Here is a 23,215-nt window from a genome sequence, read left to right on the forward strand (position 1 = left end):
TTAGACTTATTGGGGTGACCGCTTATTAAATTATATAAATGTCTAATCACTGTGTTGTATACCTGAAACTAACGTAATATTGAATGTCCACTGTAGTTGAAAATTGGAAGAAAATAAAACTTTACCTCCCACTATTAACTCTCATTTCCAATATTCTGGCCAAATTAAATTAGCTTTCGTGGCCATATTTCAAATTTCTTTCTTTTTTCCTGCATCTCTTTTTTGGTTTTGGATATTCATAGCCTCAATCTTCTCTTATAACTGAAGCCATTGTCCAAAAGCCACATTAGCCATGAAGCTGATCATCTCTGTTGAAGCCATTCTGTGGCACTCTGCCTTTCATTGTAGACATTTCTATACCTGTTTCATTTGCTCTCCCCCACCAAAGGCCACCTAGAGTGGTGACCATGTTTAACATACTGCTGTTTCTCCCAGAGTACCTTACACAAGTTAGGGATTTGGGTCACACTTACTGATTATAAATACTCTTCGGTAGATTTTATCTCTGTTCCTTTCAGTACATAAAACAAGAGCATGAAGACTATTAGTTCTAAAATCAGCCTTGGAGCACAGACTCTCACTCACATTAGTGAGTCTGGGAGTAACTCTAAGATTTGCCCCTGAGTGCAGAATTAGCGCGGGGCCAGGAGCATGCGTCATGGCTCCTATCTACCCACCTGGGGTTTTCATCATGCCGTTCTGCCTCCAAGGGGGAATAAGAGAATCAGGAGTCATCTGTGCTCTCTGAGAACGGGGTGACCTACTCTCATAATTAGTAGCCAGTGAATTCTGATTTGTAAAGTATATATTCCCTTGTGTATGTGTCTTTCAAAAATATTTTTATTATGGAAATTTCCAAACATCAGCAAAAGTAGAGAGAATAATATGACGAGTTCCTGTGAGCTCTTACTTAGTTTCAATAATTATCAAAATTTTGCTACTTTCCTCTTTTTTATATATAATATCTATATGTCTTTTGCAAAACTGAAAACACTCAGGCACTTTTATCACTTGTCAAACTAGAACACATAAACAGAACCATGTGAAATGCACATGCACACATCCACCCACACTCTTGCATTGAAAACTAAAAGGCCATTAGAACACACAGTCCCTAAGTGTTAAGCAAACTTTTGTTTGGGTCCTTTCTTCTTTCCACTTGGCTGTACAGTCCAAATGTTTTATAATAAGTATGGTCTAGTTCAACAGGGGGAACATAAATTGAGAAGGAGAGATGAATGATGTCAGCACATAAAGGGCCCTCTTTGAACTCACATTGCAGCTCTCGTCGTTGTCAGGCCTGTGAGGAAGGACGAATGAGGAGACGGAGAGGGGGCCGTCACACTTGTCTGCAGGCTGAGTGAAGTCCAGGCAGCTGGTAAGGATGCTGTAGTAGTGAGTGGGAACGGGGATGGAGCTGCCTTCCACGTACCTGCAACAGGAGGGCAATTACAACTCAGCTAGTACCTTTCTTTGTTGAGTGGTGACGGGTGACAGTTGCCTAGGCCACTAAAATTAATTCCTACTCAACTGAATCATTTTTCTCCTCTAAGCACTAGCCCACTTCTCTCTCTTTGAATGTAAGATCTTTGCTGCCTAGACTCCTCGTCTCTCTCAACCTGGCAGAGCAAAAAAGCTATTCCAGGCGAAGAAAACAGCTTGAATGTTGGACATGGACTTGGATGCTGGACATGGTGAATAACAGATCAATGTGGTAGAAATGTAAGCTGGAGGAGTCAATCAGGTCCAAATTATGGAGCATTCTGAGTGCCAAGTGGAGGAGTCTGGCATTATTGTTGAGGCAGTAACACTCTTTTGGAGGTTTCTGTGCTAGGGGAAATCCACATTTCGTTACGAAATCCACATTTCGGGGAAATAACTTTCATAGTTGTGTAATGTGGGCCAGAGAGAGGAGACACGGAAGCTGGGGGAATAATAGCCCTTTCAAGCTGCAGTAAGATCCTGACTGAGTGCAGAGAACCCACCTACTAAAACACTAGTAGCAATAAGCCTAGAGGTATAAAAATCTTTTCCAGTAGAATGAAGTACAAAAATCAGTTCCTTACCTACTGTTCTATTATCTTAATTTTAATCATGTTCAAAATATTAAAATTATGATGAAACTGATAACATAATTATGGCAAAAAACTAAAACAATGATCATCAATAAAATAAATGTATAGTTACAATGAAATTTTACTTATGAATGACTTTATTAGTTGCCTATATGAGAAAAATAGCATTTTATCTAATTATCTGTGAACCACAATTAAAATCTCTTATACTTTGTGGTGTTCTGATTGCTTCATGCATGTATAAAAGTAAATGATGAAATTATGAACTTGCTGTATTTGTATCTTCTTGCCTTCTCCACCAGGCTATACTCTTATCCTATTACATCCCCAATATTACCACAGAGAAGGACAGATGCTAGATTCAATGAAAGTTTATATGCAATTTCCCACTGAGAGGTACTAACTCAAAAAAATTTAAAGGATTCTAAAAGTACTCTCCAAATAATGAAGATAAGTGAAAATTATCATCTTTTCACAAAAGAGCTATTGAAGAATAAATGACCAAAAATTTTTTTTTAATCTTTTGGTAAATTTTCTTTCTTGGAACAGGAAAGTACATTTATTTACTACAAAACCCAAATCCATTCCAACCATCCATGTCATGTTTAGGAAAAAAATCTAAAAAAAAGTGGCAAAATCACAAGCAGAATCAAAGACAAAAGGTTTCAGGGATATCAGCTCTAGTCCAGTATGTGAATCTGAAAAATAGTCTTGAGTACAATATGGGAAATGAAAAAAAACACACACACTGAGTGGAAATGAAAAGCTTACTGTTTGATTTTGTCCTGTGTGTCATGTAAGCCATCGTAGTCATAGTCAAAGATGGGTCCACTTATCACGTTAACTCCATTCCTTTCTGAAGCATATTTCTTCACCAGTACTCTCTGGAAATAATTCCAAACTCCTGTGCAAAGACAAAATCAGTTCTTCATGAATGAAACTCCTTGCTTTGGCTAAATTTTCTCTAGGGTGCCTTCTACAAGCCACAAATCACAAGCCAAGGGACAATGGAACTGTTGTGATTCTGGAGAAGAGTCCATCCTAAAGTGTTAGCTGTGCATGTATCTTTCACAAATCAGCAAAGAGAAAGATATGGACCCACCGGTAGGGAGAGTTGACCCTAGCCCAATCATTCAGGGAAGTATTTGCAGAGGACATGGTTACTGAGTTGAGATTTGAAGGACAAGTGGGTATTTCCTAGGCAAAGAGATAAAGACCAAAAATTCCAAGCAGTGAGGAACAGTATGTAGAAAAGAGGAAGTACCCTATTTTTGAGAAATTTTAAAAAAGGCTTTAATCTACTTTTTATTCCTTCCTGATCTCATAAGAATGCTAGTTCCCCAGTCTCTAGCCATGACAGACCTGCAGGCATGCTACCCAACTACCCAACTCATGGTCCCACTTGAATACCTACTAACGATGTAGAGCAAAAATTTATCCAAATAGAGTTCTTGACTATCCTTCCCAATCTTGCTCCAACTCTTGGCTTCTCCAGCACAGTTGATGACATCCAGCACTCACTCAGATATACAGGTCAAAATCCTCGGAGGCATCCCTTGCTTCATGTCTATGTGGACAAGTCCTGTCGGGGCCACTTCCAAAATATATCCCAGTCGTCTGATCTGGCCACTTCTCACCCTTTCCACTGCATCCACCCCAGTCTAAGACACTATCCTCTCTGCAATAAGCTACAAAAGACTACTTCCTGGGCTCTCGGTAAGAAACTCTTACTTCCCTATATTAATGGATCTATATAAATGGATCCTTTTACATCTTAAACCAGACTGTATCACACTCCCCCCAACACCCATTTCTATCACTTCAGATGAGTTCTCACTGTACATAATTAGAAGAAAACCCCAGCTTTCCACTGGGGTCCCGCCTCCCTCCATGGCTTCCTTCTCATCCCTTCCCCCTCAGGTACGTGACTTGCTTTCTGTCCACAGCCTTGCCGACTCATTCCCAACCAAACTTTTGCATCTGCTCTTCCTTTTGCTTGGAAAACACATTCCCTGATCCATGTGAGTCAGGTCCCTTCTCCAATATTTATGTCTCAGCTTCCAGGTCACACACTGGAGAGGACATAACTGTCCCCTCTGGCTCCAGTTAGCATTACAACTGAGCTGAGGGGCAGGAAAAGAGCTGAATGAGAAAGGAGAAAGGCAAAGGAAAGGACTAACAGAAGAAAATGGGAGAGGCAAACACTGGGTTGGTTGTGAAAGTCCTATTGGACTACGCTCTCCTCTACACAGGGCTGATGAGGTGTCCCCTCCCTACCCCCGCCCCAGGCCAAAAGACTTGGCCATATTTCTCAGAGTACTTCAACTGCTCTGATATCTTCTGATACTCTGACTGAGAAAGAGCAGCCCCCACAGAGCCAAAAAACCACAGGTAATTATTTGCAATAAAGAAAGGACCATGGAGGCCCTGGCCAGTTGGCTCAGCAGTAGAGCGTCGGCCTGGTGTGCGGGGGACCCGGGTTCGATTCCCAGCGCCCATTTGCTTCTCCACCCCCCCCCTCCTTTCTCTCCCGCAGCCAAGGCTCCATTGGAGCAAAAGATGGCCCGGGCGCTGGGGATGGCTCCTTGGCCTCTGCCCCAGGCGCTAGAGTGGCTCTGGTCGCGGCAGAGCGACGCCCCAGAGGGGCAGAGCATCGCCCCCTGGTGGGCGTGCCAGGTGGATCCCGGTCGGGCGCATGCGGGAGTCTGTCTGACTGTCTCTCCCCATTTCCAGCTTCAGAAAAAAAAAAAAAAAAGGGCCGTGGAACAGAAGCTCAAACGTTAACTTAAGCATAGTAACAGAAGAGGCAAGGAGGGACAGAAATAACAATGAGCACAATCACAGGGCCAAACCCGCAGAAATGTGGCATGGGAACGACCCTTCCCCTGAACACTGTGAGCCCTCAGCAGGGCCCCCTGCCACACCAGCCTTGGGTGGCACCGCGTCTCCTTTGTTACTGCTTGAGCAGAGAGGCATCGGTGTGAATATAGGCATCCAGGAAACCCTGATTTGTGGAAATTCAGCTAAGCTGCATTTGTCTAACGTTATGACAAATGTATCGAAGTGGGTTTCTGAAACATTTCTCAGTGGGGTCGGAGAATAACCAGTAAACCTTTTAAGAGTGTACTTTAATTTTTCACTCATAAGCAATGGATTCCACCTTTGAATAAACCTTCATTTACTGACTGAGGACATCAAATAAATATGTGTCCCCTCTAAACCATGCTGGCCATTTCACCGTGTCAGGTTGGGGGGGCATGCCACTGCAGATGATCTTCTACAATCATTTGTCCCATGAGTCCTATTTTGAGGCTTTACCTCATCTCTGAGAGTCCAGTAACAGAGCCCGTTGCTCCTGCGCCAGGGAGGTAGTGATGCTTGCTCTACCCGTCTTTCCTGTAAGCAGGCAGGTCTGCTCACGGTAAGGAAACTAAACGGAGATAAAAGCTACTCCATAATGCTTTCTCTATGTTCAACTACATGCATGGATGAGTACATGGGTGGATAAATGGGTGAATAAATGAATGATTTGTTATCAGAAATAGAAAATGGATTTTTTTGGCTAATGGACAAGTCATTAATCTACATATAAACCATAGAAGTCATGCAATCAGATCTCTTAATTTTACAAATGGGAAGTTAAATGGCATTTCTATGATCACATAGCTTAGAGGTCCATCCTCTTAGGACTAGAACCTAGTATCTGGCCCAGGGCTCATTGTGCTTATTATCAATCACAGCATCACTATCAACCACAAATATTTATGTCCTGTACAAAAAAATGATGAGTGGTCAGAGAACCTAAAATAATTTGCAAAGCTCTAAGAATATCTGAATTTGGTATTCTAATGATTCAGAAGACAAGTCAGCTCTTACTAGGTTCAAGATCAACATTCAGAATACAACATCACCCTGAAGGAGAGAGGGATTAGTAGCTTTTACCGGAACATTCAATAAATAAACGTAGATGCTGTTAAATGTCAAGTGGCCCCCAAAATACAGAAAAGCCCCTGTTTAAGCAGCCACATACGGAGCACTGAAATAGGAAGAAAACCAGATTAAAGAAAAACACAAAGTGGTCTAGTTCAGCTTCTACCACTCATGATCTGGGTCACTGCTAGTGATTCCATTTTTTAATTATAAACAATGGATGAAGAACCTGCTCACCTCTGTTACAAATTCATATTGTAGATTAACAGTAGAGAGTTTACATGAAAGCACTTCAAATATTATAAAGGCTAAGCCCAAAAGGGAATATAAAGGTAGAAAAGTTAAGTGGTACATTTAGAGATCTTTTTTTCATAAATACTAGTTTACTCAGTAAACGTTGGACTTACGTTTGAAAGCAGGATACATTGGAACCATATTGGTTACAAGGAATGCATCATATTTGGCTTCTGGTGAAGAGCTCAGATCTAAACATTAATAAAACAAACAGTGTCCATTATTAACCCAAAACCTATAGCAATAAAACACTCAATCTTCTAAAATGGTCCAAACAGCCTGAAGGGAAGGCTCTCTTTCTTCTCTCGCTCAGTCCTTCCTTTACACGGAATTTCCTACTTCCCTTCCCACTCAATCTCTTCCTTTCACTCAATAGTTCTCTCTCAAAAAATTTTTTTTTAATTTTTTATTAATTTAAATGGGGTGACATTTCAAAAATTTTTTACAATGCCTTTTCTTCCTACCTATCTTGGGTCTACTAAATATATGCAAAGTAGTCCTTTATTTCGCCAGTTAATCTGGACTTTTAAAAAACCGTCATCAAGGTAATGAGAGATAATTAAATGGCTTCATGTCTCCTTAAGAGATAAGAACACCTCTATAGTGTTCTTTCTATAATAATGTCTTCATGATTTACTATTTCCCTTTCAAATTCTCAGTAATGACAGGAGGGGGCACATAGAATATCCCCTTGCACAATAGACCCCTTGGAGAGTAGGATTTGCAGAAGCCAGGTCTCTCTGCCTGTCAGTTTTGGAAGGACCTCAGGGCAGCTCATCTCCTCTGTCTGAAGCAGCTCTCCTGAAGAAAGCCTGAAAACCGCTGAAGCCCTAAACACCATGTTGCACACTCCAGACTCCACAAAATTACATCCTTCTAGGATGGGAAGATCCTGGTGCTCTATAACTTACAAGGAGGGAAGAGAAATCCATAAGACATCTGTTTATCATTTTTGTAGGCCAAACAGCTCTGACTGAAACTTGGAGACACACGAACATCAGGACGGACACAGTTGGTCAAGTGCTCAGGGATGCCAGAGACCTCAGCCTGTGTGGTGAGTCAGAGGTAGTCAGTAATGTCATCACAAAGACAACATCAAACCAAAGGGACACACAGAAACCAGAGAGCTCTGGAAGAGCCAGGATCGCAACCCCTCTAGATTTTACTATAGCTCATATTCTGACATTCTGACTCCTAAAAAAAACAAAAAACAAAACAAAACCCCCCCCCAAGACTTCAGTTTTAAATACAGTAAGCCAGTAATTTTCAAGTTCTTATCTTTTTAGCAGCAGAACTCAAATCAATAATAAAGCCAGGAATCCCACTGTTGAAATAATAAATAGGATTCCACAGAACATATTTAAAAATAATATCCTGAGAAAGAATACAGATTTGCTCTCTAGAAATAGAAAGACTGCATCTACATATTGTATGTACGAGGATAGACATGCATACACATGGTACAATGAACAAGAAGCTGTGCTTGGAGTAGTGGAAACACTTGGTTGTATTCAGAAATTAAAAACATACTCTCAACTGCCAAATAAACATTTCTAATCCTTGATCTAAACATAACTCATCTTCATTAAAATTGAAACTCTAATATAAAACTTTTTTGAGAAGCAAATAGACACTGTGGCCGGTTGGCTCAGTGGTAGAGCATTGGCCCAGTATGTGGAAGTCCTGGGTTTGATTCTCAGTCAGGGCACACAGGAGAAGCAACCATCTGCTTCTCCACCCATCTTCCTTCTCTCTCTCTCTTCACCTCCTGCAGCCATGGCTAGATTGGTTTGAGCAAGTTGGTCCCGGGCACTGAGAATGGCTCTGCAGAGCCTCTATGTCAGGCATTAAAAATAGTTTGGTTGCTGAGCAATGGTCCAAGATGGCTAGAGCACTGCCTCATAGGGGGCTTCCCAGGTAGATCCGCTGAGGCACATTCTGGAGTCTGTCTCTCTATCTCCCCTCCTCTCCCTCAAAAATAAAAAGAATGCTGATAGTGGGGAGGCTGTGGGGGGAGGGTATATGGAAACTGTGTCTTTTCCACTCCACTTTGCTATAAGCCTAAAACTACTCTAACAAAGTATGTTAAACCAAACAAATCTTGGTGACTTCTGTAGCTACTGGGCAATAACAAGCGAAGTAAATGAAACTGGAAAAATTATTATGTCCCCTTTGATATTTAACATATCATCATAAAGTTATGAGAGTATTGCATAAAGTCTAGTTCCAAACATCTTGCAACAGATCCAACATGGGATTGTTTTTCATCAGGAAAAATTAAAATATTTTCTAAGGCAAAATTCTGTTATGCAAGCAATTATTATACAAATGCAAGCAGGGTAATCACATGAAGAATCTTATAAAACCTAATTTTCTCAATGACCTGTTTGGAAACAGTGTATGATGTCCAGAGTGGCATTTGAAATATCTCACTATAACCGCTTTCAAAGTCTGTGTGATATAAGATATCATATCTTGTCCGATACAGCACTGCAGGGCGCCCATAGAGGAGGTGTCTCTCTAGGAAAGAAATAAACAAACCATATTAACCACAAATTAAATTTTACGTCAAGTGTTAAAAAAAATATTGGAAGAGAGTTCAGTTGTCCAAAATTTGCTTGCTTGCTTACTTATTAATAATGTAGAGCTCCTTCTCCTTAATTTAATCAAGTGAGTTCTCCTAACACGTTTGTGGCTTATCTGATCACCTAAGCATGGATCAAGGCTTACAGTTATCAACACTATAATGCAAAGGTTATATTTATTCCAATGTTTTCTTTTTTAGTGGCAAAGGATTTTAATCTGTATAGGAAGGAAATGTGGTTAGCAGATGTTAAAATGATTCAGCTGAATGAGCAGTCAATAGGGTTGATTTTTGTGGAATTAATTCACTTGACCCCTGAAAAGGCACATCAAATTAACCAATGATTTAATTAAGAGGAAGGCACCCTTGGATCATTAGTTGCAAACAGCAACTCAAATACACATCATTTCAGCATAAACGGTGAGCAGTAATGAGCATTTAAAGTAAGCAGCTTTGTCACAAGGAGGAGAACTCTTAAGGTAAAAACTTAAAGGAACATGTATAGATAAAATAAGTGGACATTCATGAGCATTCTTTAAAGACAGAAGAGGGAGGTCATCAGTTACTAAAGAACTCAGCTAAGACCCCAGAACATAGAGGGAAAGCTCTGATATCTTTTGTCTGATATCTCCCTCTTTTAGGAAGAAGAGATAAGAGTTTGGTGTGCAGACTTGCATTCCAAAACCCACAACGACTGTTTGTTCGCAGCTCGATCTGCCCAGTTCAGAACTTCCATAGATTCTTGGAAATTGAGGTCTTACAGAACCGCAATATTTCAAGATTGAGGTATGGAGTTTTAGGCAATTCACAATTCCCTAAGTGATCATTGAAAACAATTATGATTATTTTTATTAGAGAAAATCATTTCTGGCAATCACTTATTAAATTATTTATACATGTTGCTTTAATTAAAGTATTACCAGTCTATGCAAATAACAGAAAACTCTTCGTAGAATACTTTGTAAGACCTTCCCCAAGTAGAACTGCTTATTTGAGGCAAAGCGGCCCATACTGTTACAGCATAGCCCCTTGCAGGGGGGTTGCTCATTGCACTGCAGTAAATCTAGAAGCCTTGGTTAAGCTGCCAAATTTAAGGACCCACCCCTAAGAATTAAAACACAATATGATAACATTATATAAGTGAAATATAATGAACAACTACAACAACAAAAAAAGCCAGCAAATCAAAACAGTGGTTCTTGGGGGCCAGTAAACCAAGCAAGACTTTCCTTTGAAACTCAAACCAAACCTTTTCTAGGTTCAAAATTTCCATTAACGTTTTCCTTGTTTTCATTTTTGATGCCTCTGAATTTCCTGGTTTCAGCTGGAAGCAGAAGTATCAAAATTTTTTGAGAAGCTATTCTCTTTTTACCATTCAAGTTTAAATGCTTACCAAACACATTCTTCCAGGTTTAAATGCAAGCCTAGCACCCAGTCTCTTCCTTTAAGAGACAACAGCAGCTGTTTTCTTCGAGCCACACCCCTCCTTAGAGCAGCCACCAAACAATAGTTTGGGACGATCTATGTATGGACTCTGCCAACTCTGGCCCCTTCAGGCCTCCTCATTCATTGACATTTTTCAACATAACACTCCCTTCCACGGTGGCTGACTTATTTGCAGCACTCAGCTCATGGACATTAGAAAGTCTATGTTTTTATACAATGTGATTCCCTTTCCACCAGGAATAATTTCTCCACTGATCCTGTCACTCGTCTACCTTCTAATGTTTTATTAATGTATTACCTCTCATCCAACATTTACTGAGTATTTTCTTTGTGACTGGCCTTGGGCTATAGAATAGAGATACTAGGCAAAGATAATTAAGATAGAGCTCTTTTCCTCAAAAAGCTCAGTTTACCTGACCAGGTGGTGGTACAGTGGATAGAGTGTTGGACTGGGATGCGGAGGACCCAGGTTCGAGACCACGTGGTCACCAGCTTGAGCATGGGCTCATCTGATTTCAGCAAGGCTCACCAGCTTGGGCCCAAGGTCACTGGTTTGAGCAAGGGGTCACTCAGTCTGCTGTAGCCCCTTGGTCAAGGCACATATGAGAAAGCAATCAATGAACAACTAAGGTGCCACAATGAAGACTTAATGCTTCTCATCTCTCTTCCTTCCTGTCTGTCTGTTCCTATCTGTCCCTCTCTCTGAATCTCTCTGTCTTTGTCACCAAACCCCCCCAAAACAACCTCCTCCAAACCCCCGCCCCAAAAGATCCCAGTTCAAGGGGAGAGACCAACAGGGCACACTGTATCAGAGATGTCTATGGAGAGCACTGGGAACACAGCACTATGAATGCTGCAGATGGGAGTGAGGGGGCATCAGTACAGTCCTCACAGAACACAGGAAGCTAAGTCAGGTCCACATCCCTGTTTATGCCTGTTGCCCTGACATAACTGTTAATAGTGCCCCTCTACCTACCCAAAAGTGGATGACAAATAATATAGTCACATTGATCAATCCACATGGAAGAGACACAAGAGGAGAAGGAGAGAAGGGACAAAAAATGCAGAGGCATCTACGATTTAGTTTCTCCTGAAAGACTTCCCATTAAGCTTCTCCATCCTAGTCATTCTTATGCTCTGCATGTAAAGACTCAATTTTCTTTAGAAATGTACACATCAGAGCTTCCAAGCTATGCAGAAGTGCAGTTTGGGGCACATAACTGAAGCACAAATAGATCATATGAACTAACTTTTTCTCAGTTGTTAACTGGGCATCTATGACATGAAGAAAAAGAAAAAAACAATGTAGTGGTTTCAACAGTTTCCTAGTCTAACCAAGATCTCCAACTGACCCAAAGAATCTACTTGGGTTTTCCTGAAGCATCATCATCTCATCTAGGAAAGAGGTAAAATAATCTTTGCAGTAAGAAATACAAACTTGAAAATCCAGAATCAAAATGTAGACTTTCCTTGTCCAGTGTATCACAGTATCAAAGGACCACAGACTCTTGGTCGCAGCCTGACTCTGCTACTCTACATGACATCGTGGGCAAGCCACCCACTGCATTTCTGTTTAGCAGATGTCCTTAACTTGAGCCATAAGAAGTGTACCTGAATCTCTGTCTTTGGACACATAAGCTCTCTGTCTTGAGACCAGCCACCCGGAGACAAGCCTGAGAGCCTCTGCTTTTGAAGTATGTTTGTCATGATGTCTTGATATGGGATCTAGTCCAGCCCGTGTCTCTCCAAGTTAGGTTCCTTCTCCATGGAATTCCAGAGAGGGTCTTCATTCCACACCCAGTGCCCTGTTTACAATAGTCTCTGGCATTTTTGGTTCATGCCAAGGCTCTCCTTCAGATACCACACTTGGCAAAATACTGTGAGTCAAATCCTTTTAAGTGGTTGTGGACTCTCCCAGAGTTCATTCTTCTTGTCTTTCAAAATTTGGCCATCTGGAGTTGAGTTTGTGTTCCTTTTCCCTCCTCAGCTTCCTGACTCACAGTTTCACAGATTAGCTGGCTGATTTGAGAGCCACATGAAAATTTCTCCTTCTTGTTTTGTTTTTTTTTTAAAAACGTCATTCCCACAATAATGTGCTCTTATACTTGATCACAAAATCTCTACCCGAGCACTTTCTTTTTCCTGCCTCCTTTCTCCTCCTTTGCCTTGAGATTGTTTGCTATCATTAACTACCATGCCAGCCCCCTCCGGGATTGGAGTTAATGCTTCTATTCATGTCTTCAACCCTTAAAACACTACACTGTAATTCATCAACTGGCTAAATTTCATAATAAAGTAATAACGACAAGAACGGGGATTTTATCTGTTTTGTTCACTATTGTCTCTCTACTTCCAACAATGTCCAACACATCCTTTCTTCTTGGAAAATACTTGTTGAATGAATACCCACTTGGTAAATACTTGTTAAAAGCTTGCTTTATATTTTTTTAAATATTGTTCTTTATGACAATAAGGAACTAACTTTCTAATATGACCTGAAAAATATAACTCCAAGAGACAGACTAAGCAGATCAATATCATCTACACTTTACTGAGAAGGCTCATCTTTTGTGTAAGATAATTAAGTACCATAGCAACACCTAGAATTCAGGCCTGCATCCCCTGGTCCATTATTCTTCTCCTTAGCATCTTGAGCAGTTTCAAATGGACACTGACTGCTGAGTGACTCTAACGGAGGGAAAATCGCAGTGAAGATCCAGCTACACCTGGGCACGAGCTCTGCCTGAGTTGAGACTTTGGAGAAGCCAATGAGGACAGCATGTGTATCAAAGCATCTAGGACTTCAGAAACAACTTCCAAATCCTTATCTGCACCAAGAGTCTCTCCTGACAGAGTCTCTCTGTCCAGCCCTTAGAATAAGAAGGATCATTCACAGGAAAGTACAGGGCCTTTAGTGTCCTGTTGAACTAGAATCAAAACTCATCTCAGTTTTTGATAGCTGTGTGATTCTAAACCTTAATTCCCTGAGGTCTCATATTTCACCAGGGTGTTGCACTGTTTGGAGACAAACGTGTGAAAACTTGACCCAAAGCAGCTGTATGTAGTCTTAGTCATAGTTTTAGTGTTTTATTAGAGAAATATTGGTAGGTAAAGGTTATTAAAATGCAATGTCTTATTCTATTCTCTTCATCTCGAATCCTACTATCAATCATAAACAATTATACTATGCATTGATTTTTCCAAGTCTTCCCCAAAACATACACACGGAGAAACACTTTAGCACAAGTAACATCTTCACTGCAACTAACATCTCCAGAAAAAAATAAAAACGAGAAACATTTCAGAATTGAAAAGTACAGAGGAGATTCCCTCTCTGATCATAGTCAGACTGTGTTTTAAAGTTAACAAGAATGACTAGTGTTTAGGTCCTCTTCCTTGTCCAAATGAATTTCTCTTCTGTGTGACAGAGGGCCAAACCTATAGAGGTGTTAAATGATTTTTAATTCCTTTTTTCCACAAAGATAATAGTGTATGTCAACCTCATTAGTAAAATATAACACATTTTTACAGCCATGTAAATAGAGAAAGACTAAGGTGAAAATAAATAGTGAAATTACTCCTTTTGTGTGTGTATGACAGAGATGGAGAGAGAGAGACAGAGAGAGGAACAGATAGGGACAGACAGGCAGTAAGGGAGAGAGATGAGAAGCATCAATTCTTCATTGTGGCTCCTTAGTTGTTCATTAAATGCTTTCTCATATATGTCTTGACTGGGAGGCTACAGCAGAGTGAATGACCCCTTGCTCAAGCCAGCAACCTTTGGGCTCAAGCCAGAGACCATGGGGTCATGTCTATAATCCCACATTGAAGCGAGAGACCCAGAGCACAAGCTAGTGAGCCTGCACTCAAGCTGGTGACCTCGGGATTTTGAACCTGGGTCCTCTGCATCCCAGTCTGATGTTCTATCCACTGAGCAACCACCTGGTCAGGTAGTGCAATTATTCTTACAGTGACAATTCTACCTGGCTTACGGGACAGAACCACTTGTTATGAGAGATTCTGAGTTTTCATTTTGTTCATTCATCCATCCACTGACTCACTGTCACAAAGAAATGATTTTTCATTGCACAGTAAGTTTCCCAAGACATGAAGCTCATGGGATCCAGAAACAACAACAGTCATGCAATTAAGATCCAGAATTCACCACATATCTAGTCATATTAAGGCTTTAGGAAGCAGTTTCGATCACTATTTTTGAAGATTATATATTTTTCCTCTTTCTTTAAATAAAGGATTTGTTTGTACAACAACAGATTAACTACCTAGAGAAAAATATTTGTAGCAAAATATTGCCTGAGGTTAACTTCATATACCTTTCTTTTATTACCTCAAATACAAACCCTTGGTTGTTCCATTACTGTTATGCACAGCTTTTACAGGTATGTTTTGTATAGATGTACAAGTGGGTTCTTCTATGGCCCATGACATTAAAATATCCACATAGGAATGTTACAAATAAAAATGTGCATAGCACATAGTTTATTCTGAAAAAAAATCAGCTGCCTACAGGGCCTGTTTGAAAAGCTAGAAATAAAAGTAGTAAAATTTCACATTTGTATAGAACTTTAGGTCTGAAAAATGCCTAAAAGCCTCAATGTATGTTCAAAGCCACCCCAAAAGGGGAAGCAGTAACTGCTAACACACCCGTATGCATACACCCAGTAACTCGGACACATGAGGGTCTCTTGCAAGGGAGCAGTCATTGAATACTTCGGGTGGGAGACTAGAGTCATCACTCTGGATACGCCATAATGACCCGAAAGAGCTCTGATCAAGAAAACGTCACTTTGAAGACGTGACTGAAGTAGGATCCTTAAAGAGGCAGACAAAGACCGAGAGACCGAGAGACAGAAAGACAAGAAAGAAAGGACACTGAGACTTACACATACTCCAGACTCGAAACAAGGAAAGGGTTCGTGCACAGTAAGACAGTGAATGTAATTATTTCTATTTCAAAATAGTAATAGTCTTAAAGTCTGGCTTATATCATCAAAGGCTATCCCAATAGGCCATGAACAGACCAGGGAAATGTGCTAGCAGGTCCACTAACATTTTCTGTCACCATTGTGAAGTCTTAGCTAGGAAACTGTTGGTGATACAACTGACAACCAGATGTTTCAGAGTGATTTCCAACCCAGGTGGACACTCATTGAATGCCCATGAGGGCCTGACCAGGTGGTGGCACAGTGGATAGAGCATCAAACTGGGACGCGGAGGACCTAGGTTCGAGACCCCGAGGTTGCTGGCTTGAGCGTGGGCTCATCTGGTTTGAGCAAGGCTCACCAGCTTGAGCCCAAGGTCGCTGGCTTGAGCAGGGGATCACTCAGTCTGCCATAGCCCCCTGTCAAGGCACATATGAGAAAGCAATCAATAACAGCTAAGGTACCGCAACAAATTGATGCTTCTCATCTTTCACCCTTCCTGTCTGTTCCTCTCTCTGACTCTCTGTCTCTGTCAAAAAAAAAAAAATGCCCATGAGGGTCCATTTCCATGAAAGTATATAAATTTTAAGCTTCAGTAATGTAAAATCATCTTGAAATAAGACACCTGAGTTCCCCTCGGCACTGAGCGATGGATGGGTGAGGTCACTAGCAACAGGTCCTTCCAGCCCCAGAAGGCAGTGAGTGACTCACCTAGAGGACAGCTCTCATTTCCCTGCTCAGAAGCTCGAGGCTACTGTGACTGCTGAGAGGTGGGACTGGTTCTGTCACATGAGCACACTGCCACCAGCAAACTAAATGCAGCTTTCTTTATCCCCCACATGGAAACACTTTAGTGCCAGGAAGAGCCAGCGCTTGAATCAGCAGAAACATGGGAGTCAATTGAAAGTGATCATAATACCCTGTCTCATTAGTGACTTTTAGAAAAGAAACACTTAGTATTATTTCTCCGCCTTGGTGATGGAATATTTGAAAAACTCAAATCATGAGCCTCCATACCCTATGACCCTGGCAACATTCCAATATTTCTAATTACAATGATACTCTAGTCCACTAGAGGTTAGATGTCAAACATTTCAAATCACTTCTCGGGTTTGTGAAGGATCTGTGTACCTTCCACCAACCAAGTCCTATCTTCAAAGCTGTGTTCATCCAATTACATGTCACAGAGTCTGTGTGTTCTGTGATCAAAGAGAGAAGGGGGAGGGTGGATGGTGCAGAAAGAGGAGAAGAAAGAAGATGAAGATTTTTATAAAGAGGGAAAATAAGTAAATAAAATCTTCTACTGGTTTCCTTAACCTTTGCTTAATCAGATTGGAAGCAGCACATGTGATAAACAGAACCATATGTAAGCTAATAACTCAAGTACTGCTTGCTCTCTGGAGAAATTGTGCATCTTTATTGCATGACTTGGGGCTGCCGTGCTTGAGTTCTGTTTACTTTTTAATATACTTCTAGTCATTCCCCTGCTGTTACAAGATACTATCCCATCGACTGTAATAAACAGGATAGGAGCATTTCCCTTCTCTTCTAATTTCTTCTAATTTTCTGGAATTTCAAAACCAACTAGAAGAGCTGGTGCGGTAGATGTATTATTGTCCTTAATTATTACTTCCACCCACGGCCATGTGACTTACAGGGCAGTGTCCCGGTCAAAAGAATCGGTTTCTCTACCCCATTGTTTTCACGTTCCCTGCTGTCACCAGTGAACCATGAAGGTAACCAATGCCTCATAAAAGCAGTAGCCTGAGACCCGTGACATGGGTTCTGCCCTGCCTCCTTCTCTCTGCCATGAAATGGCGTGGCCCAGCTGGGGGCTGCTCCTTCTCCCTGGATTCCTGAAGAATGAATAGACGTGAGGCAGAACCGTGCTTAGCCTATCATACTGAAATGCAAGCAAGACACATAGCTTTCTTGGTATAAATCAGAGTCTTTTTTTTTTTTTCACAAGCTTGCAAAAGTTGACTAATACATACGTGTTATCTTACATAAAATAAGAGAAAAAGTTAGGGCTCAAGATGATCTTTGTATGAACAGGGAGTTTTGAGTGGGTTCCTTCTGTCCATCTCTCCCCACCACAACATACACTGTGACCCTCCATGTAAGTGAGTGACGGCATAGGTACCAGCTGCTATTATTTATAATGTGACTTTTAGTCCTTTCATAGAATTTCTCATCAGCACCCTAACTTATGACCCATCAGCTACACAATTGTATGTTTGTTTTTTAAAGAGCTTAGAAGTTATGGAAGGGGGAAAATGCAGTGAATTCTATTACACAGTTGGCATCTGTGTAGATAGAGTAAAACAACACCCTTTGCCAGATGGATATTGAAACCGTTTTGCAATCCAAATTTGAATTTTAAAAAAATATTGTGCTTACACTATGAAATAAATAAGTCTCTTCAGTTTTGGAAAAACTAAAAAAAAAAAAAATTTATCCAATTGCTTTTTCCATCAACTTCTTACCTTCTGTAGACCCTTTTACGTGAAGGCGCTTGTTGAGTTCATCCAATTTATTCTTCATGTGTGAAAACCAGAAAGAGAAAAGAAAAAAGAAGGCAAATCAGAAATGGTCCTTCTTTCTTGTACCCTTGTCTCTACTTAGCAGCCTGTTAAATTCAAAACAGGATCCTAAATGTCATCAATATTATACACTTGGTAGAGGAGTTATAACTTTATCTCAAGTTGGTAGCCACTTCCTAGTAGTTCTATGGTCATTGGCACCTTCTTTAATCTCACCATGGATTATTTTCCTTTTCTTTTTTTTTTTTTCTTTTGTACTTTTCTGAAGCCGGAATCGGGGAGAGACAGTCAGACAGACTCCCGCATGCGCCCAACCGGGATCCACCCGGCACGCCCACCAGGGGTGATGCTCTGCCCACCAGGGGGCGATGCTCTGCCCCTCCGGGGCGCCGCTCTGCCGCGACCAGAGCCACTCTAGCGCCTGGGGCAGAGGCCAAGGAGCCATCCCCAGCGCCCGCGCCATCTTTGCTCCAATGGAGCCTTGGCTGCGGGAGGGGAAGAGAGAGACAGAGAGGAAGGAGGGAGGGGGGTGAAGAAGCAAATGGGCGCTTCTCCTATGTGCCCTGGCCGGGAATCGAACCCGGCTCCCCCGCACGCCAGGCCGACGCTCTACCGCTGAGCCAACCGGCCAGGGCCTATTTTCCTTTTCTTAAAACTGAATAACCATGATACCAAACTCTCATGCTGGTGATGATGATTATTTGGGCACATATATGTAAATTAATTAGAATAGGGCCTCAATATTTCAGATTAATCCCTAGGTACATTAACATGATGCCTAAACTAATTTGTGGAACTGCTTTTTCCAAAGCTGAAAAGGTAATGACTCAGCAAGTCTGAAAAGTAATAGCTCAGCAACTTTATCTTCACTATCCAAGAGACGCATCTAGCATATGTGCACAAGATGACATTTACAATAACGTCTATTGAGGGATTGTTGGAGGAGTGAACAATTGGAAATTGCCAAATGTTCTCAAATAAAAAATGAGTAAAATCACTATATTTTTCAATTAAATAATAACTATTAAAAGTAAAAGTGAGCTTAAAGTTAATGTATTAACATTCATAAATCTCAAAACACATGACAAAAATAATTTCAGGACACATAGTTTAATAAGCATACAAAAATTATAATATGCAAAACTATACTATAGGTTATTTTAGGGAACTAAACTAAAGATTCACTACTATATCAGTTAGGAGATACATGTGCATTGAATAAAAGTTAGAGACGCACATGACAATTATGCACTATATTTAAGATACTAGATATCTTTTGGAATAGGAAGAATGTGGGGTCAGGGGTAAGAAGGGTACACATGGAGCTTCCACTGACTCTGTAATGTCTTTTTTCTCATTATGTGTATATGAGATAGTCATATTATTAATCTCTACACTTTTTCAGTATGTCTAGGGTTTTGCTTGCTTGCTTGTTTGTTTGTTTGTTTAAGAAAAGGAAGATAGTCTTTTAGAGAAACCCATAGACAAGATAAAGACAATCCATTATTCCTCCAATATGGCTTAAGATTACACATCCCAAATATTTCTTGTTCTTCAGGAGAAAGGTAATTCAGAAAACAAGATACAACTAATAGAGTACTTAAAGGTTATATTTAGAATCCATTTCAAAAACCACTTCCTGTTGACTTTGGCAGTGCAACTTCTCCAGCTGAGGTCTGAGAGTCATCACCCTCACTGGTTCTCGCTAGGAGCAAAAAGTAGGGAGGACAGAAAAGGACAGGGGAGGTGGGTGGAGAGCAAACTGAATTTCTCCAGAGGTGAGCTTCCCAAACGGTGGCCCCTAGGCCCTAGGCCCCTAGGAATTCTGGAAGGTAGCAAACAGTAGGGTATGGGACACAGGAAGAACTCTTTTACATTTTTCAAGGTATTATAGAAAGAACACAGATTTACCCATAAAAAAACCACACATGCAAAAATAACCAATTTCTCTGCTTTGTGTTGGAATCACATCAATTCAGTGTGGTAACACCATTATTTCTTGCAGGCAGAAGCACTGATTCACAACTACAAAGGTCTTTGATCAATTTTAAAATTCAACCAATTGCTTAACACTAGTAACTTGTCTGGTATTCAAAGCTGTGCAAACATGATTTTCTGGGGAGTCTCTTTTTGCACCACCACCACCGCCGCCCCAATCCATGCTGTACCCTTCCCTACTCTGCTCTGTGAGCTTTGAGGAACTGACCCCTCAGAACAGCATCAAGAAAGCAAGCTTGCCCTCCAGCTTCCTGTTGGGCTTCGCTGATAGGAGGCACCACCAGGGAATTAAAGGAAAGACCACTGGGGATATTTATTCCCCTAGCTTTCCCTACAAGGTTATAGTGTTGGCTGTACCCATCGATCAAATTCCCTTATTCCTTCTTACATAGCTCTCTCTCCATGTTCTCGTAACTGCTCCCTCCCTTCACTGTCCAGGCCTCGGACTGGTCCCCTGTCAGCCCCAGGATGCTTCGCCATCCCTCACTGACATCCCTCTGCCCTGCTCAGACTTTACTAATAGCCCTCTCGTTAAACAGGATTGGAACAATCCCTTTAAACTCTCTTTAAAAAAAAAAAACAAAAAACCTTCTGCATGGGCCATCTGTTTCCTTTTGGAACCATGACTGATTGACATGTGAGCCAAGTTGAAAAAAACAAAGAAAGAAAAAGTCTTTGGTTGGGAATTCTGAACCCACAAAACAGCATTGTAAATTCTACTTTTTTGTCCTTCTGTGCCTATGCTATCCAGTATGGTAGTCACAAGCCACAAGCCATATGTGGCTCTTTCAACATTAAAAATTAAGTTAAACAAAATTTAAAATTTAGTTCCAAGTACTCACAAATCACCTCTGCCCAGTTGCTACCATTCTGGACAACACAGATACAGACCACTCACATATCACAAAAAGTTCTAGTGGACAGCGCTGCTCTACGCCCAAAAACCTTCTCCATGATAAACATAAAGATTAGTTCTACCTTTGGCTCTACCTTATCATCACAGGTGCAGCCCAGGTCGAAATCAGACTGCAAGTACACAATCCCTGGATAACTGGGCCTGGTGACTTCCTCGGGCATGGTTGGCCGGAAGGTGTTAGAACGCAGGAGGTGATTCAGACTTCCGTGGGTCCCATTGTTAGGCGCTGGCTTCAAGCCCAGGAGATCTGATGAGGAGACAGAAGCCAAGGGCTTGGTAAGGGTATTATGATGAGAAGCAGCAAGAGCCAAAACCACTCACCTTCCAAGGGTCTGAAAACTCTGAACACAAATCAGAATCTGATAAAACCAAATCTAGATAATAGTAGGCACTCCCTTCTTTCTCCCTGAACCATTCGAACCTGACCACGTGTTGCCCACAGCTTTCTGAAACAGCATGTTCATTGATGGATCACAGAAAGATGTTCCCCCCAAAAGAAAAGTAAAGGAAGCCAAAGAGCATCAGTGTCATGCCTTTCTGCGTTTCTAGGAAACTCCGCATCCCAAATTCTGAAATGAGTCTTATGATCAATAAAGAACCCCTGGCCTGCCCTTCAATGCACTCCACAGAAGTCCAGGGACAAGAGGAGGCTTTGGCCCAGTGCCCTGAAGGGCCGCTGTGAAATGAACAGGCTGATTTCATAGCAAGGGAGTGGTTGCCAAGCTTGCACACAGTGACTTGCCTAAGCTGAGAGGCAGGGCAGGGGACAGCTAGCAGCCAAGATGAGAAAAGAACCCAAGAGACCCGACTTTCAGACTCCCCCTTTAACCACCAGCCTGGCACTCCCTCACTAAATAGGAAAAGTTGTCCTTATGCAGCAACTACAAGTTCAAGGAAGAAAAATAATTAGGAGCACATAAATCGCTGGCTAGGATGCAAGCTGGCAAAATTTGAACTGGGCTGCAACACGAGAGATGGAGGTGGGAGCAAGCTCTGTGCAGGATTCTGGCTTCACCAGGTCTCTGACCGGCAGGCTCAAATTGTGATGCTGTTGGATCGGCCAAAGGCTGCCAACAGCAACACTATGAAAACTCCTCATTAGTCAACTGGTGGAGGAAGACAAAGAAGCCTTAGAAGGGAACGATATTCTGTCCTTCAAACCAATGGGCAAGTTACAGCATTATTTTTGCAGGGGGGGAGGTGATCCGGGAAAGAAAGACACCTCATTTTTTTCTCTGACATTGACAAAGTTCATAAGATAATGCAAGATTATTTCATTGGTTTTGATTAGTAAGTGACTTACCACACATCACATTGTAAAGTTCAATGTTTTCAAATGGAGGCACTTTAGTCTTATACTTAAACGTCGGGCCATAACCTACAAAAACCGTCTTCCAAAGATAAGAAAACAAAAACAATTAGATACCACTAATACCCAGTAGTAACCCTTGCCCTACTTATGAATACCACGTCACTTCTTTCACTCTTTCTTTCATTCCCCATTCATCCAAAGAATCGCTAAAACTCCTTTTCAATTCCCAGTTCAGTGCTCAGACCTGCATGCTGTTGACCTTGTTATCAAATCCGTGGTCTCCCTGGAAAAAACATTTTCCCGATGGCTTCTTATAAACATCCAGAGGTTTCCTACATCGAAACAATTATACAATCAGTCAGAATTTCGCATGAAATCACTCGGATAAAAAAGCCAATTTCAGTGCGCAAAGACTCTCCAAGAAGAGGTTTTGCAAGCCTATTTATCTCTGTTTTAATTGCATCATTCCTGTGGTGATCAAAAGACAATGCCCTTCATCCCTCCCAAGTGCCTCTGCTCGACAATCAGCTCAGGACAAATGCAGACCTCCGAACTGAAGCCATGGCGCCCTCCTCCTGCCTCAAGCTCACACAGAGCAAAGCACTTTGTTACCCTGTTCTGTCTGCCTATGAGCTTCAGCTCTGGGATGGTAAGATTCTCCCCTCTGGGACCATGTTTGCCCATTCACGTCTACAGACCCCTCACTAGGCTCATGCCAAACACATAGTAGGCACTTTCCACATATGCAGTGTTTAATCAGTGAATGGAGATCTGTGTTCTATAAAAATGTTTGCATACAACTTTACCTATGATGTAATACAGCAAAAAAGTACAACGAAGTGGTAAACTTAACAGAAATAGTAACAGGTCTGACAAAAGGCCAGCCTCACCTCAATACTTATCTCAATCCAGAAATAGAAAATGGAAACATTGCTCTCTATACATCAAAACCACTGGACCTTCCCCTGTGACAAGAAGACGACTTTTGCTTAAGTGGCATATATCATTTTTCCAAAAAACTTTCACGCCTCACAAATATTTTCTGAGTACCTATAGGATATGTCACACTGAAGTCAATTGCTTGGGGGAAAATAAAGTAATTAAATATTTGGGTCTCCTTAAAAAAAAAGTACTTTCAGCTTGGGTTAATAAGAAACGCACATATAATAACCCA

The 23,215-nt window shown here is 41.3% G+C and overlaps 1 protein-coding gene across 4 annotated transcripts in view; it reads right to left on the minus strand.

The window, feature by feature from the left end:
• The window catches only part of ENPP2 (ectonucleotide pyrophosphatase/phosphodiesterase 2), a 104,710-nt gene that overhangs the window by 4,763 nt on the left and 76,732 nt on the right, over positions 1–23,215 (minus strand). For 3 of the 4 annotated variants that reach the window (XM_066379401.1, XM_066379399.1, XM_066379402.1), the window contains 9 exons: positions 22,286–22,373; positions 22,033–22,120; positions 20,792–20,976; positions 17,759–17,810; positions 8,683–8,819; positions 7,211–7,346; positions 6,413–6,490; positions 2,847–2,979; positions 1,276–1,432 (listed from right to left, as the gene is read on the minus strand). In XM_066379401.1, the coding sequence (XP_066235498.1) occupies positions 1,276–1,432; positions 2,847–2,979; positions 6,413–6,490; positions 7,211–7,346; positions 8,683–8,819; positions 17,759–17,810; positions 20,792–20,976; positions 22,033–22,120; positions 22,286–22,373 (1,054 nt within the window). The remainder of the gene's footprint in view (positions 1–1,275; positions 1,433–2,846; positions 2,980–6,412; positions 6,491–7,210; positions 7,347–8,682; positions 8,820–17,758; positions 17,811–20,791; positions 20,977–22,032; positions 22,121–22,285; positions 22,374–23,215) is intronic. The other variant, XM_066379400.1, reaches the window with a different exon arrangement.

This window comes from Saccopteryx leptura, chromosome 3, assembly GCF_036850995.1.
Source record: "Saccopteryx leptura isolate mSacLep1 chromosome 3, mSacLep1_pri_phased_curated, whole genome shotgun sequence".
NCBI classification, from domain to species: domain Eukaryota; kingdom Metazoa; phylum Chordata; class Mammalia; order Chiroptera; family Emballonuridae; genus Saccopteryx; species Saccopteryx leptura.